This window comes from Staurois parvus, unplaced genomic scaffold (genome assembly GCF_062004578.1).
Source record: "Staurois parvus isolate SC_StPar_1 unplaced genomic scaffold, SC_StPar_1.0 ptg000155l, whole genome shotgun sequence".
NCBI lineage: Eukaryota > Metazoa > Chordata > Amphibia > Anura > Ranidae > Staurois > Staurois parvus.
In genome coordinates, this window is record NW_028317951.1 from 961,445 (window position 1) to 979,736 (window position 18,292).

At 40.4% G+C, this 18,292-nt stretch overlaps 1 protein-coding gene across 1 annotated transcript in view; it reads left to right on the top strand.

Moving 5' to 3' along the window:
* TIPARP (TCDD inducible poly(ADP-ribose) polymerase) overlaps positions 1-4,568 on the top strand; it is a 57,757-nt gene extending 53,189 nt beyond the window's left edge. The window contains exons 5-6 of the mRNA XM_089675391.1: positions 2,319-2,588; positions 3,877-4,568. Coding sequence (XP_089531517.1) covers positions 2,319-2,588; positions 3,877-4,324 — 718 coding nt within the window. The 3' untranslated portion in view covers positions 4,325-4,568. The remainder of the gene's footprint in view (positions 1-2,318; positions 2,589-3,876) is intronic.
* The last annotated feature ends 13,724 nt before the right edge of the window (positions 4,569-18,292 follow it).

Sequence of the window (18,292 nt, forward strand, 5' to 3'; positions counted from 1 at the left end):
TCAATTTGGGTACATTCAGCCTGCTTATAGGTGATTCAGATCTCGGTCGGTCTCTGCTTAACCGTTCGAGAGTCAAACAGTCTATGACTGGCTTAAGCCTTAGGTAAAAACCAGGCTGTGCTTATATGATTGGCATTTCGCTCGTTCATAGACTGAGAGTCTAGTAGTACCACTCACAGTCCCCCCACCAGTCAGGTTTTTGTGACTTCCCTGTTAAACAGCTTCAAGGCAGTTGTATTGGGAACCTCTTGGCCTTTTGTGGCATAACACGGTTGACATCCCATTGAAAAGAATATGCCTACTTTATTTCAGTTGAGATTCAGAGATGAATGGCTTGTTATAATGCCCAGTTCAAAAGCTCTTACTGTCTCCTTAATTTCACTGGCTGTCTTCTAAGTTCTCCAGCACTTCTTCCACCCTTATATATAGGAGAAAAGTCGAACACTAGCTAACATTCCAACTACCTAAGGCTCTTTCTTCCTTCTACCACTCACAAACACATATGTTTGGTCATGGGCCCTAAATGTCAGAGAGCCACAGTGCCCATCTGACCTGTGTGAGCCAAACAGTTTTTCTTTTCAGGAAAGTCCTCTGATTTTGGTTGTTGCATGGTAAAATATCCAATAGATAGCCCGACTGTCATGTAAATGTAACACACCGTGCTGTATACATCCAAACACTACAGAGATTTTATATTAGGAATTCATGTCTAAAAACCTGGCTCCCCATTCAAACCTTAGTACCAATAATGCCATAGTTTAACTTGTCTTTACAATGCTTGCTAGAGCCTTGAACGTAACCGTAAGGTACACATAATTGGCCTTGCCGACGGACTGGCTACATTGCCTGGGCATGGTATGAATAAAGGCTCTTTCAGCATGTAAATGTAATGAATGGACTGCATTAAAATGCATGCTGAGAAGTAGTTTGCATTGATACAATACTTCATAGTTTGGCTTTATGGCACTAAAACGATGCATAAATCTCAATGCCCAGTAGATGCTGTTAGAATTGTAGTACTTTTGCAATTATGCTGTAAAATGCTGGCTCAGCTTGGAATCTGTTCCCTGCTAAATGGTTCCTATTATACAGAATAATCTGCAGTGCCATTGCTTTTATCACTAGTGATGGTTTTCTATTTCTGTCTGATAGCATTGTTTGTTTGATATAGGGCCACAATTTAATACCCCTAGCTTCATACTGAGAATTGGTTAGTTTTTCATTTTTAATGGCCACATTTACAAGAATGATTGCTCTTATGATGTTCATTTTATATGATGCATAAAACTTGTAACTGCTTTGTAATTTTTGGACAACACAAGATAAAACATTGATCTGTAACGCAGTGATTAGGCCTCTAAAATCTGGGCAGTGAGGTTAAGTAGAATTCTAGGCAGCCTTATGTATAGGCTGCTCTCCTGTACTGAAATTGCTTATTCTGTTTTCACTGCATTAGAAGCTGCAGCCAGTCAAATAGAGCCCTCCTAATTTTTTAGCTGGGTGACATCTCACATCATCCAACCCTCCCCTACCCCCCATGATGACTGTTCCTGGACTACTCCTTTCATTTGCTGGATTTTAGTTCCTTCAGTTACGAAGTCTTAGCATCACATGTATTGTTTGTGTTGCCTGCGGCAGTCTGCAAGCACATATAAACTAGAAATGCCTATTCCTCCAGACTGACATTCACCGTTTAGTGCAAGCCCACCACTTGAATCAGGGCTGAGGGCTCTTAAGAGGAGTACTGAGGCAGGGTGCTGTAATGTTCTTGAGAAAGTTATGTGTACATCCTGCCTGCCCTTCCCACCAGCCATGATCTGCCTGCATTGCACAGAGATCAGGACCCAGTGCAATTAAAACAGAAAGTTTGCTAAAGGAATAGGAGCCAGAAGAGGCAAAATGTAAGTAGATTAAACTCCAGCTTTAGGTTTGAAAATGAATCGGGATGTGTTTACCCCCATTCTGTGTTTGTTCTAGAGATTTCCCATTATTTCTTGTCCTGTGACACAACAAGAAGTGAGGAAATCTCAATGAGGACACAGCAACAAAAGCTTACGTGACTTAGGTTGCAGTAAATACCTTACCATGGTTTTATTATAATCTTTCCCTTTCTATCCAATATAAACAAAGGTTGGCAAAATATTCCAAGCATATTAATCTCGTATGTCTTTCCACAATGTTTTCCCAGTGATCACAGCTGTCACAATTTTGTATGTTTTACTTTATTGTTGAAAAGAAAAAAAAAACCTTTTTGCATGTATCTGTCCAATGGTACAGAATCTGGACATGAAGCTTATTCTCCATTTGTTTTCTCCTAGGACACTGAGTGGAGTATCACCAGCAATTTCCCCGATGGCTGAATCTCTGCAGGCTTTATCGCCTGTCGCAATAACAACCCCAAACTTCTATCCTGAAACCTGGATCCCAATGGACTCATCTCAGGAGTTTATCCAAGTGCCTATGCCAAAGGAAGACAAGAGTTACAGAACCGTTTACACCCTCTTCCACAAAACAGTGCCCGAGACCAAGTTCCGCATTTTGAAGATAATGCGAGTTCAGAACCTCTTCCTATGGGAGAAATATAAAAGGTATTCTTTTTATAGCATGACCAAGAGAATGTTACGCTTACAAATGGATCCGTGAAGTCACAGTACCAAAATGTACATTAACGTATAACAATTCTTGACCCTGTGAACATTCATTTTAATCTTCAGAAAGCCTGACGATCTTTATTACAAAATAAACTGAATTAGATACAGATTCCATACACTACCTTGTTACATATATTTGTGCATTATATATAGATGTAGCTAAAATACTGTATATAATGAGTGTTTTTTAAGTGCAGCTATCCAAATCAGAATTTCCCACTCATGGCAAAATGTCAGGTTCTCGTGTAAGAAATAACCCACCCACTGATTCCTTCTCTCCACTCCCCTGCTCAGCCATTGGTTTTGTGCTTTGTTGTCCTAAAGTTTTTTGTCTGGGATAGTATCGGAGCTATTACCCTCTTCCTCCTCCTAGTTGGGTGACGGTGTTCAGGTCTGGCGATAGACCACTCAAGCCTAGGAACTGCATCCTGGGAAGAGGTCACATGTTCCTACATACCTGGAGGAATGCCGTATTTACCGAAGGCTCTGACAGGGAAGACAGAGATCAGCAAGTTGTGTTTTTTTTTATTACATGAGAATCTGTCGCTTTGCTCTGAGTGAGTAAAGTGACAGATTCTCTTTAAGAAATAGGAAGTTATAGAACATCCACCCCAAAGTGAATCAGAATACCATATTTGGCTGTTGTCTCTAGGACAGGTGTCACCATTGAAAGGGTTTTCTTTTCTACTCTATTCCAGACAACTGTAAACGTTTTGGATTTCCATTTTTTTGTCCCAGTAACAATTGAGTTCTGTCCATGATACTTTTTTTATTTGCACTAACATACAATTTTAAGGACAAGCTTTTGGGGAATGTCCCCTTCTTCAAGGTCTAAGCAGTACTACTCACAAAGTTAGCAGAATGTTAGAGATGAAAGAAAAACAAAAGGAGGCTAGAGATAAGATGCAGTCAAAGTGAGTTTGTTTGTCCCAGTAACAATTGTTTCCCATCTATCTAATGCTTATTACATAACTATGGATCATGCCCAGTGCCATCCCTCCCAGTACACAGTGTGCTGCCCACTTTTCTGAAGGCAACATTAAAATATGTCCAAGCATTTATTTATTATATTCAACGCTGGTATTTCTGGGGCATCATGAGCCCTAATGAAAGCACATAGTTTAACTTCAGTTTCACCTTCATGACCGTATTATTGTGTAAAGAATTGTTTAGCTGCTGTTGCTTGCTCTCTATTTACCTTGTGCTGTTTTTCATCACATTTTAGAAAGAAGGAATTCATGACTAGAAAAATGACAGGACTGGACAAGATTATGAACGAGAGACATCTGTTTCATGGAACTTCCCAGGATGTTGTTGATGGAATCTGCAAACATAACTTTGACCCTCGAGTCTGTGGGAAACATGCCACCATGTTTGGACAGGGCAGTTACTTTGCCAGGAAGGCAAGTTATTCCCACAACTTCTCCAAGCGGTCACAGAAAGGAGTTCACTACATGTTCCTAGCAAAAGTATTAACGGGAAGATACGTGGTGGGGAATCACACCATGCGGAGGCCACCTCCACTAAACCCTGGGGACATTACCAGTGACCTGTATGACTCTTGTGTGGACAATTTCTTTGAGCCTCAGATTTTTGTTATATTTAATGATGACCAGAGCTACCCATATTTTATTATCCAGTATGAAGAAGTTAGTAACACTGTTTCCATTTAAACTGAAAATGCTGCTGACCTGAGCTCTAGGAGACATTAGTTCAGAAATAAGAGAGGACTCTGAGGAAAACCAGAAACTTCCAAGCTCTTTGATAAAGACCAACAGTGCACTTGTTCATAATTTATGTGCATATTGTAAATATTTTTTCTTTGTTAACAGTTTGTGTGCCTTTTTGTTAATAAAACTTTTATTTATGTGAGTAAATAATCATGTGTTGAAATAAAAAAAATGTGTTTTTTAAGAATGTTTTATGATTCATAATGCCAATACCTGGGGTTGCTTGGGTTAAAGGTTCAGTCTACCCAAAGATAATATTACAGGTGGAATATGTCTTGAGATCTCCTGCTCTGACTCCTCCTTGGCTACTCTATTCTGTTTTAAGTTTTCAAGCGTCTTACTAGAATAGAAATGTCCCCACTCCTACCGTTGTTTTCTCTTGATATATTAAATTATAACTACACTGGGAAAATGGGCCCCCTGGAATGACTGCAGCAAGTGTGAAGATCAGGGAACTCGGTTTTTACTTTCCTTCTGTTCCATCCTTGGATTTGTAAATTTCCAAAATGTCAATTATTTGGTAAAGTACACACAGACACCAGAAGGCTTTAGTCTGACTGTAGGACTGCTTGTGGCAGCTGTAGAAGCCAACCAAAGAACAATTTTATTGGTACAAATCAAGAACAATCACAATGATATAAAGATAAATTCCATTATTATATAATAAATTATATACTATACATAAAGTTATATATACACACAAACATGATTGCTACACAAACAATATTATCAAAAATGAACTTTCTGTTTGTGTAGACCACCATGATTTTCCGTAATTGCCAAATGTCTCTTTCCTGCAGTCATGGCAGCAGCAGTAGGTTTGGAAGATAGCACTTCAAATTCTTATCTTCACTGTCTTATCTTAAAGTCTTCAGATAGTTTGAAGTCAAATCACAGGCTATATAGATTATGTAGATGTTGGTCGTCTTGTATTACAACATTAAGAATGTTTACTTAATCATACCAAAGGCAACCTGTAAAGTACACCTATCAAGGCAGAAGTACAGAAGCTGCTATTGCTGTGCTTCTGAAAATGGTAGTTGCCTGACCATGTCTGGCTTCAATACTTCTGAACCACAGACCCAGATCAAGCTTGTCGTAAACAAGTGTTAGAAAAGCGTGATTTCCTTTACTTTATACTTGTTCTGGATCAGTGACTTAAGCTGGCCATACACGGCATACAATTGGACCAATTCTTCCCGAATTCACTGAAATTTGATCCTTGAATAACCCTATCAGCACCACCTGGCTTGACAAACTTCGAATGGAAAAATTAAGAACCCGGGTGAAAAATTGTTGGCGAATCGCTGTTCAGGAATTCAAGTAGTCGTGTATTTTGCAGTTGCTTGAATACAATAGCCGGCAGCAGAGATTCCTCAATCCATGCTGCTTAGTGTAAATGGTGGATTAGTTTAGATTTCTCTTGTTGTATGGCTGGCATTAGAAGGTGTTGTAGACAAAGCATCAGCATCACAGATAGGAAATTAACATGTTTTAAAGGAGAGGTCAGCAATGGCAGCCTAGATAATTCTCATAACAGATTCTCTTCAAGGATCCTAAGTTTGCTAAAACTAATTAATTGTTTGATGTTGGCTTTTAATAAGCCAAAATAGATGTCCTAATTAAGACTACTTTCACACTAGTGGACTGATCGTTTTTCCGGCAGACCCAATTGGACCCTCCAGTCTCACCTATGAAACGGTGGATGTAAACAGACGTGTCCATTTATACCTGCCTACATCCGATCCTGTCAATTAAAAACAGACGGATTTGAATCTGTTCCCCATGTGTCTAGCAGAACAGAGGGCAGTGGCGGGTAAACGGACAAGCGGTCTGTTTATAGCTGACTGCCTATAGAGGACAGCGTACTCCTCATCAAGAGGACCAGCCATTCGGTTGCTCAATGGGGATCAATAGAGCGATACCCCTGATGAACAAGCCGACTCCAATGGAGCCCACCCTGTGCAAGGAAAATAATGATTGGATGATGGACATCAGCAGAGCTTCACCTCATTCACTGAGCTCTGGGGTTAATTAATGAGTAGCCCATGTGCCTTTAGTAAATAAGCCCCACAGAATCTGGAGTTAAATTAAATTAGGCGATTTGTGTAATTTACCAGCATGATGATATCCTAGCATGCAGTACACCCACCCATCTCCTGTTGCTGGTCCTGAGGCTACATTCTTTTCTGAAAATCCTTCAAAGAAAGCAGTCATCCTTTGAATACCAATCTCATAGCAGTAAAGCCACCTGTGACTTAGGTACTGCTTCGAGCATATGTTGCCTGCCAAGTTATGTCACATGGATGCCAGGGTAAAACTTGGCCCTGGAAAGGAAATCTTTGTCTGGCACAGATAGAAGACATAATTGATATTACAAAGGCTTTTCTATTGCCTGATTAAACAGTTCTGCGCAATGTGAACAGACACCCTTGGTTGGCTTCAGGTGCACCAAGCTGTATGAACTCACTTCAGGGATCTTCATAACCTCCTCCTGCAATCCAGTTTCACAACTGTGTCTGAGGACAAGGCGTACTGATCCATGAGTCACATGTTCTGCTGAGCTTTCATTGGTGTGGTTTGTACAATGCCCAAGCAGCATCCCTTACTGGAGAGTGCCTCATCTTGAGGAATGTTTTAGGGAAGCGAGTGGAACAAATTGTGTTCATTTGTATTCATGTTTCAACACCATTGCAGCTGCTCTGAGCTCCGCATTGTTCATCACAGAAAGACATCCTGCTGAATTGTGTTCCACCCAGATGAACTATGCTCCACAGAAAATAAAAACGCTCTACATTACAAGTCTGGATTTAAGACTTCACCCAAGGCAGCAGTTTATATTCTTCTTTAGTTTTATCAGAATCTGGAAAAAAGTGTGTTCTAGGCATCCTGAGCTTGCATGCCCTGATTAAGTTGCTACAAGTTAAAAACAGGCAAGAAAAAAATAGAAAGGCCAGTGCCTAACAGTATACCTTTACCTATAAAGTCATCTTATAAATGATTATAAATCTTTTCACAAATAAAACTCCTATCTCTTAATACCCGCTCAGACATTTTCCCTTTTAAACCTTGTCTCCTCAAAAAATGTATAATGTGTCCAAATCAATTCACCAATCCAGATCCAGAAAACCTCAAAAAATGAAACTAAATATAGTGTATTATCTTCATATAACATTCAATAATATATTAGTGGCACGTGAATCATGCACAAAAAATTAAAATAAAATATTTTCCAGTGTACACACCTGCCAACGTGGGAAAACGCACAAAAAAAAATATATATATATAAATAAATCCACACAACACTCAGTGAAAGTCAACAAATCAAAAAGTGAACTTCAACACCTCAAAAATTGAAGTGAGCACTCCGTGACACCTCACACTAGTGAGATTAAATGCTATTACCCTCTTGAAATCACAACAAGCATTTCAAGATGTGAATAGTGTTCGCTTGTCAACTTCCAATGCACATCACAGGTGAAGTGAACATTCAGTGATGCCACACACTAGTGGGATTCAAGGCAATTACCTCGAGAAGAAGTCGGAAGTGACGAAACATGTCAGAGACGTGACGTCTGATGCTAAAGGATGGAGCGGCGCCGCCATTTTGATTATTGGAATTTCAGCACACGAACTGCTGGGACTGTTTGACGGATCTAACAATCCTCTATTTAAGAATTTTATAAAATTTTGGTTTGATACCTTTATTATTCTACTGATGGATTTCTTCTTTACCTCCATGAGGAATTGGGGAAATTGAAAAGGGTATACTTGCAGGGTGGAAGCTGATAAGGAATACTATACCCTGAAATGCTGGTTTATGCTGCAAGAGGGTAATTGCCTTGAATCCCACTAGTGCGTGGCATCACTGAATGTTCACTTCACCTGTGATGTGCATTGGAAGTTGACAAGCGAACACTATTCATATCTTGAAATGCTTGTTGTGATTTCAAGAGGGTAATAGCATTTAATCCCACTAGTGTGAGGTGTCACGGAGTGCTCACTTCAATTTTTTAATGTGTTGAAGTTCACTTTTTGATGTGTTGAATTTCACTGAGTGTTGTGTGGATTTATATATATATATATATATATATATATATATACATTTGTGTTTTTTTTTTGTGTTTTCCCACGTTGGCAGGAGTGTACACTGGAAAATAATTTATTTTAATTTTTTTGTGCATGATTCACTTGTCACTAATATATTATTGAATGTTATATGAAGGTAATACACTATATTTAGTTTCATTTTTTTTTTAGGTTTTCTGGATCTGGATTGGCAAATTGATTTGTGTACATTATAGAACTTTTGAAGATTTTTGATATTCTGGACATTATTATTATTCTGGACTATTTTTGGATTAGGTTGTTGGTTTTGAGACACGGTTTAAAAGGGAAAATTTCTGAGTGGGTATTAAGAGATAGGAGTTTTATTTGTGAAAAGGTTTATAATAATTTACTTTCAAGGGTGAAAGTGTGACTTTTCTTAGAGTGTTTTTGGTGAGAGTTTGTTGGAGACATCTTATAAATGGCTGCTTACCCACAACAGCATAACCACATTGTGTAACTATACATTAGAGCAGTGTTTCTCAACCTTTTTTCCGGCAAGGCACCCTTTAAAATTATGGACAGTCTTGAGGCACCCCATTCTAAAATGTGAAAAACTATTCTAATAGTTTTATATAAAGCAGCAACATCCACACATGTAGAACACCCAACATTACAGGTGATTTATTCCACCAAAGCAAATACACTTTTGCTCGCTGGTACTGACTAGTATTCCAATGTTTCTCTTCTCCCTCAATTTTTCTCCATCACTGAGCTAATGTGACCCCAGAACTGATGGAGAGGGGCAGGAGTGGGTCAAACTAGGATGTTATGCAGGCAGCTGACATCTTCCCTATCAACTGATGATGTCTATGGTTGTCAGGACGCCGGCGGATAGAAGGACGTAATGGTGCACAATACAAACCTGTGGCTTTGTGTAACTAAAAGGCAGTCTTGTTTCACTCGTTGGTTTCTATACGAGTTTTGGGCAATTTTTCAAAATTTTGCCAGGGCACCCCTGAAGAAACCTCAAGGCACCCTGGTTGAGAAAGGCTGCATTAGAGCACCATTTCTCAACCAAGTTTCCATGGAATCCTAGAGTTCCTGTAGAGGTTGATGGTGGTTCTTTAAACAAGGAGCAAGTGAACCAGGAAGAATCAGTAATCCAATTTGCTGCATGGATTGTACCACTATGTTTGTGTATAAATTAGTCTTATTCAACTAGGGTTCCTCCAGAGGTTGCTACGGGTTCTTTGACCTTTGAGCAATTTCTGCCTCTCAGACCACTGACATCAATGATCTTTTTAGTTATCTGCAAGGGGGGATTGTTCCTACTGACCACAAATGAAAGCTATTTCATCTGTTAAAAGGGTTGATAGAGGCCGCACTAGATGTAATAAATTATAATATATGCTGCTTACATTTTAAACATTATTATTGCACACTAAACTATGTAATAATGCTGGTTTGTTGGAAGGTAAAGCTTCACCCCTTATTAAACGAGACACAGGTCATTGCTATCTTTTTTTTCAATTGAATCATGTTTATTAAGCAAAAAGAAAAACTTTTTTTTTACATTTCCTTATACAAATGTAGCACCCTCCTAGTTAGGTAGGGGGAGCTAGCTGATTATTTTTTAGATAGAGAGGCTGAGCAGCAGCATGGGGAATAGTCAGCAGGGTCAAATTTGGGTCAGGGCTGAGAGGCTCTGCAGATCAGTTCCTTGATACCTCTCCCTGCTCTAGAATTTTGAAGAAGATTCTAGAAGCAGTGGGTGGGGGTGAGGAGGAGCTGGTTTGCATGCTCAAGGGACTCTGTGTAAGCCCACATTTTACACAATACAATTGCAATCAGAACAAGACAGTCTTATAGTATATTCCAATATGCAATAAAAAAAATTGCAACCCTCTTGGCTGAGGCCTGATTATTTGTCTACACAACACATCACATTGACCTACATCACCTGGTTAGCCCTATTCCATCTTCTATAAAAGGTCCTACTACAAGAGAGACATCACTCCGGCAGTAGCAATTCTAATAATAATTCAGACTGTCCTGAGACTAACCATTGGTACTATAGCAGAATGACTGTCAGACACTGTCTAGACAAGTGTCTAGACTACCCTAGTAACCTGTCCATAACAAGTGATCGGAGCCCCAGTCCTGGGGTGCCGAACCAAGGTTCCCAGAGCTTTTCAAATTTTTACTATTCTTTAAATTAGGAAAAATACTAGTTGCCTGACTATCATTCTGACCCTCTGGCTTCAATATTTTGAGACATTAGCCCAGAACAAGTATGCAGATGAGGATTTCTGACTGCCCTGATTTGCATGCTAGTTTTGAGTCTATAAATCAGAAATCATTGAATGTTGAGTGTTAAAATATAGTCAGATAATCAATATTTTCAAAAGGATCCTTTAATATTTCTCCCAGGAAAGGTTTACTTTAGCAGCTGAAATCTTCCTCTTGCAATATTAACAATGCCTAAAATGTAGGTGTGGACCTCTAAATAATTTCCCTTATTTTTAAATACTAAAAAAACCAATTGGCACCCCTGTCTCTGAAGATATACCCACCAAAAATATCAGATATATGGACTGGTATCACCATGGCAATAGGGTTCTAAGCATTCTGTCTCCCATGCTAATACCAGTCCACATATATTTACCAAATGAAAAGTGGTGAATACCTCTTTGATGGGCACCGCAATCATCTACCCTTCAGAGGAATTGGGTGCAGTTCTCAAGAAATTTTGCTACCCTCTGTCCTTTGAATTGCCGAAGGAGTCCTATCTATTTAGAACTTGTTGCCCAACCTTCGGTTCTTTGGCATTTTTTGTGTAGCTCTCTGGACCCCTGCAGACACTAACCCTTGCTCTCCTGAGGATTTACCCCCCTTAATGACCAGGCCTCTTTTTGCTACTCGGCGCTGCACTAATTCAACTGATAATTGCGTGGTCATGCAATGCTGCACCCAAATGAAATGTACGTCCTTTTTTCACACAAATAGAGCTTTCTTTCGGTGCAATTTGATCACCTGTGCGCTTTTTATTTTTCACGCTATAAACAAAAAAAGACCAAAAATTTTGAAGAAAAACGATATTTTTTACTTTCAGCTATAAAAAATATATAGTAAGCTCAAAGTTAGTTATAAATTTAGGCCAAAATGTATTCTGCTACATCTTTTTGGTAAAAAAAATCCCAATAAGTGTATATTGATTGCTTTGTGTGAAAGTTATAGCGTCTACAAACTATAGTATAGATACTGCAATTTACGCCATTTTTTTGCTATACAGCGCTGCACTAGTTTAGTGGAAAATTGTGCGGTCATGCAATACGGTACATAAATGAAATTTATGTCCTTTTTTCACACAAATAGAGCTTTCTTTCGGTGGTATTTGATCGCCTGTGCGTTTTTTATTTTTTGCGCTATAAAAAAAAGAATGCCGACAATTTTGAAAAAAAAAAAACAATATTTTGGACTTTTTGGTATAAAACATGTCCAGTAAAAAAAATTTTAAAATCAAATTTTGTCATAAATTTAGGCCAAAATGCATTCTGCGACATGTCTTTGCTAGAAAAAAAACCCAATACGTGTAAATTAATTGGTTTACGTGAAAGTTATAGCATTTACAAATGGCGGTAAAGATACTGGGATTTTTAATTTTTTTTATACTAATAATGGCGGCGATCAGCGACTTATGGGGGCGATCAGTGACTTATGGCGGCGATCAGCGACCTATGGCGGGACTGCGGCGGACATTCTGACACTGGGGTGGAACTGACTTGGGGTCACTGACAGCCCCAGTGACACCAATACAGTGATCAGTGCAAAAAAAAAAACCACTGACACTGTACTAATGGCACTGGGGAGGAAGGGGTTAACTTTTTTATTTACTGAAAGGCTTAACTGTGTGAGGGGAGTGTTTTACTAGGGGGCGGGGGTGTGTACTGCATGGGGGACAGCTGATCGGGAGAGATAAACTGTTCTCTCTGGCTCAGCATGTCAGGAGCTGACAGGGACTGACAGAAAGCAGAGCTACTGCAGCCCTGCTCTCTGTCAGTGATTGCCGCTAATCAGCGGGACACAGTCGGTAACGACCGGCTGTGACCCGGCGACTGACATCCGCGGCCGTGATCGGCGGGACAGGTAGGGCAGTGGCGCGCCTCGCGCGCGCCCCCTGCCTGTTTTGCAAATACACGTTTTAAAACGTGGTTTTGCCCAGCCGTGCCGCCCTGCCAACGTATTTCTACAGTAGCTGGGCGGCATGTGGCTAATCTGTGTTTGCTTCTTGCACTGTTATAGCAGTAATTTCTAGATGTCTCATGTAATATGCCCTCAGTCTATGACTGTTTCCTAAAGCATGTCCCTAATTTCCAACACTTAGCATGTTCAAAGTCTCTGACAGTCTCTTACAGCATGTCTGAAGTCCCAGACCATCTCTTGTTTCATGTCTGCCATATCCTGTCCATGGCCATGTCTTCCATATCCTGTACCACTTATGCTTTCTCTGACCATCTCTTGTATTATGTCAATAGTCACTGAGCATCTCTCGAATCCTGACCACAGTCTCTGACCATCTCCTGTATTATGTCCATAGTTTCTGATCATCTCTTGTATCATGCCCATAGTCTTTGACTATATCCTGTTGTGTGTTTGTTGTCTCTGACACAGAATATTCTTTGTGGTCCCCCATATCAAGAAAGTTGACCAACACTGGTTTTGGAAAAGAGAAGAAGTAATGGTCATAATAAAGAAGATATATATTTTTTTCTAGCTTGGCTCCAAAACCTGATGTACCAACCATGTTAGCTGATAACCTGATGTACCAACAGTTAAATATGTTATCTCGATCATTAACTCCTATAGAAGCTTTACCAAATTACTGCAGTTTAAAAAGTATTTTATATATTTTGAAATCTGCAGTCTTTATGAAAATTCCAACAAGGTGACAGTGGGGTTGATTTACTAAAACTGGAGAGTGCAAAATCTGGTGCAGCTGTGTATAGAAACCAATCATCTTCCAGTTTTTTTTGTCAAGCTAACGTTAGAAGCTGATTGGCTACCATGTACATCTGCACCAGATTTGCACTCTCCAATTTTAGTAAATAAACCCCAGTGTCTCATCAAATCTCTCCTCCAGTATTAAACACTGACCCATCCACACTCTCGCCACATCCCTGCAGCAAGAGTCCACCCTGGGTAAGCTCTAGTGTCATGATGTCAGAACTTACTTGGGTATATTATGTCATTGCCCCACCCCTCATATAAAAGTGTTCAGGCCTGGTGGTTGAACATACCTGGCATATAAGATAGGTCACATACTTCCACCATGAAAACCCTACTTATTGGAGCAAAGTGAGGTCTCCAACAGAGTAGGGAGGTAGCGCAGAAGCAGAGATTGGTAACTATATCCTGCTAGCTGGGAGAGGTATTAGTAGATATTGTGACAGTGTTTCTTTAAATATACCGCCAACATTATAAAATCCTTCTTCTAACCTTTGTACCTACAATAATGAATGTGTGTAGCTTATGTGTGTAGCTTATGTATTCACAGCGGTTACCTGCCTTTGCTCTGCTTTTCATTAGAAAGCACACTATCTTTGAATAATGTAAATTTTGTTCTTTTAATACTAGATGATGTGATATGCAAACACAGTCAGTCCTTGTGAGAAAGTGTTATTCTCTTTTCTAATTTCTGCATATATATTTGGAATGTTACTACTACTGCATAACTATAATGGATAAAGAGAATCTTCCTGGTTAATGCGGCTCTGATTACAGCTCTTTGGAGAATACATGTGGCAAGAGTTTTAAATCGATGACATGTTCCATCCACAACTGTAAGAAATCCTTTCACATTGGTCCCACTGAAAGTTATCCATGGGCTTAATTTTCCAGATTTCTGAGTGTAGCACTACCTCCATAGGAGTTGTTGAGTATGTGGATCCCCTACAGTCCTGCACAGCCAGGCAACATGCATTTTTTAAATACTTGAGTCAGTAGCCAGTCTTTCAGCTTGGGTTTTTGAGATTTTATTAGGGGAATTTCAACTTGGATGGGGTAAGGGGTGTATGGGATGCCCGAGAAACCGAGGACAACTTCCTGGAACTATTTACAAGTCTCTACAGCAAAACAATCTCTTTTGGAGAGCTAGCCAGCATTTCCTGTAGTACCACTCCAGACGCCAGATAAGTCCTCTTCTTTACCCAGCCGTCTGGAGGAATCAGTCCTGGTAGGTGGAAAATCTGGTTTGCCACCAGAGTGCTCCTCCCCCTATATGGCCCAGGGGGTGCAGGCTTACTCACTCAGTCCTTCTCCTACGTGACTGGTGGGTTGGTGGCTGCTACCAGGCCTTCTAGCTGGTCTGCTCCTTCTCTGCTGCACAGGTGGTCTTTGCTCTGGAGGCCAGTCAAGGTGTGAGTTTTATTCCTTCCAAGCTCCACTGCCTGTAGGTGAGCCCCTTTCTTCATTTGGGCCCCCTCCCAGGCTCCTGCCTTCAGCCTTACATGAGTATGCCCTGATGTACCATCATCCCCCTATCCAAAGAGCACTACTGATTGGCCATGGAGGCACCTCATTGAATAATGAGACGAAAGAGAGAAACCCATCAAAAAAACAATATCCAAGATGTGAACAGAATAGGCTTCTCTAGCTAATGAAGGTAATGGAAGCTATCTTTCAGTGTCTGCTCTTTGGCAGGATCTTAAAAGGTTTAAATGGCTAACAGGTCTGGTTTATGGCTACCCATAGATATTAGACAGAGCTTGCCAGACACAGTTTCAAGAATATACATGCAATCATGGCAGATGTTAAACTAAAACAGGGTGTTTGACAAAATATGGCTGAAAATTTTCAGAAATACAGATTTTTTTGAAGATGTTCATCTATAATGAACCTTTTCTATGAACAATCTTTTTCAGTTAAACATCTATCTTAAAAGCTGCCTTTTCCTTTTACCAGCTAGGTGGCCTTAAACCAACTGTTTTTGTGTATCTGATAATTTCTGTGGTGCTATCCTCTTGAGGGACACTGTGTTTCTGGGTCCCCTTAAGCTCCACACAGCCAGACAGCACACATTTTCCACACTTGCATCCACAGTCAGTGAACAGTCCATGAGCTTGGTTTTTTATTTTATTAGGTGAACTTGAATAGGGTAATGGGGATCATGGGGTATAGGGATCACGGGATGCCCAACTTGACTTCCTTTTTACAGAAACAAATCCTGGACTGTTCTTTTCCTTGAAAGCGGTCAGTCTTTTTTGGATCAGTAACAACAGCCCCTTATGGGCTAGGGACCCTCAGCCCGCCTCTGAAAGTTAGCTCAGCTTGTTGAAAACTACATGTAGTGATGTCTCCTCTCCCCTGTAGAAGTGCTCCCAGCTGCACAGCCTGCAGACACTACCAGCTGTCCTGGCTGCTCTGAAGATCTCCCAAGACAAGGATAATGGGTTAAGCACAGAGCTGTCCCTTTGAAAGCTTGCTACATGTGGCAGTCTCTCCCCTTGTAAATCTCTGGGTGTGTTGATGTACTCACTCTGTCCTCCTTGCTCCCAGGCCTTGATCCAGTTCATGTCATGATGCTGAATGGACTCTCCTGAGCCAGCCCAAGCCCAGCCTGGAGGCCAACCCCCCCTAGATCTAGAGGACCCCTCCCAGGCCACTGACAGTCGCCTCAGCACTCCACCTTCCACCCGACTCCTCTGCCAGCCTGACTCTCCCATATTTATGGGCAGTCTCACCACTCTACCAGGGCCTCTAAACCTGGGATTGGTTAGACTCCCATAAACATGCAGATTAGGTCTCCACCCCTATCTCCCACTGGCTTCTGGAAGCCCCAACCTGTTAAGCCATCCAGCCTGCCCTGCTGTAACCTGGCCTAATCACAGACTCACACAGTTACCATGAATCATACACAATAAATTTACCTACACTACCCTAGAAGCACACTAGAGGGTGATACACTTCATATGGACGTCAAAGTGTAAATTTTCTACATACATAAAATAGGCAGCGTTAGGGGCAGTTAGAGGCAGCTGTGCTGTGTACAAACAGAATTAACAGAATTGTGGAAATGGTACCTCTCTGGAATGTAAACACACATTAACTTCACATCATGCTCTTCTACACCAATTAAATACACATCACTAAAAACTATAACTAAATACTGTTCATACCCACTCAGTCATTATGGGATTCATATTATGTATTGTGCACTGTTGGTCGTTAGTGCACATGCTCTGTTTTAAGTGTTTTTCTACCCTAAGCATTTCCCCCCTATCACATATGAGCAGCCAATGTGACTATAGAGTCACGCATGTGGGCGTATACACAGTAGTAAATGGCAGCCCACTCCTTCCCTCCTCCCCCTTGCCCACTAACCAGTTGAACACAACTGGGGTGTGATCATAGCTCCCAACTGTCCTGATTTCGATGGACTGTCCCTCATTTGGAACAAAGTCCCTCTGTCCCTCTTCCTCCTCAGTTGTCTTTCATTTTGCTCTGATCTATATAATTGTATATAAAATGCATTTTTTATCCTTCAGTAAGGGTTTCCCAGTACTAAACCTTTCATCTAATTTCAAAATTGTTGTATTTGTAAAGCCAATATAAAGAATTAGCAGTGGTATCATTTTTTGTATAATTCTCCTTTAAGGAGGCATGGCAGGGTGTGTGTCCTATGCCTACATACTTTTGCTAATAGGTGTCCCTTGTTCCCATCTCAAAAAGGTGTGAGGTATGGGCCTGATATTACATCTTGATTGATGGAAGCTTTACCCCCTTGTTACTCTAAGACACAGGCTGGAGGGGCGTGACACAGCCTGTGACTGGCAGAAATCCATCCACACCATGTTATTGCCAAAAAAATAATGAATTATTTCAAATATATATGTGTGTGACAATTTAAATCAGTTTATTGATATTAAATATTTGTTTTTACTATGTATACCTAAGGCTGTTTTTTTATTTTGAACATGGGACTAACAGCAGAGGACTAGAAGCTCCTCCTGCCACTGTTTCACTACAGACAGGCTGGGAAATAGCTGGGTCATGTAACAGCTGTGTATCAGTTAGGAAAATAAGTACTTAGATGTTTTATTTTTTATGAAGATAATTACAGTGCCATCATCCACATACAGAAAGAGAAGGGATAATGTATATTAAACAGTGTGTGTTTAGTATCACTTTAACTCTTACATTTCTTTGACTTGAGCTTGTTGACACTGGGACCATTTCCATGCATTCTGCAGCATTTTGCAAAACTGAGCATATGATAGCCACAAGTCCCCACTGTCACATACCATTCCAGCACACGGAAAAACACTTGCATGTTGCATTTTCTTGCATTATCTCTGCAGTTCATTCAAGTCATTTAAAGTGTTACTGAACCCAGGACCCTGCATTCACTATATCTGGTCTCCCACAGTACACAGAACATGGAAATGCAATTATTTTAGTAAATATAAACTGCTAAATACCTTTTCTCATCAGCACTTGGAGCAGTCTTGTGACTTCTATCAGTGTTCAGCAGAGTACTGGTTAAAGCTTATAGGAGGAGATTTCTTTCTGCTCTGGGAGGATAAAAAAACCCTGACTTCTGTCTGAACAGTGCTGATTGGCCCTGTGCTGATCACATGCACTCTCCCAAGAAAAAAAAATAAAACTCTCTAGCAATACACACCAAACCAAGCATGTGCATATGGCTACGGGTTCAGTCTGTCTTATCAGGAGACATTTGAACAAGAGAAGACTGATTTTACTGTTGTGGGTTTAGTAACACTTTAATGACTTCTGTAACACCATGCAAAGTATCAGGCATTGCTGAACATTTTGCTGTGCTAATAAGCCCTTTGTGGGGACCAC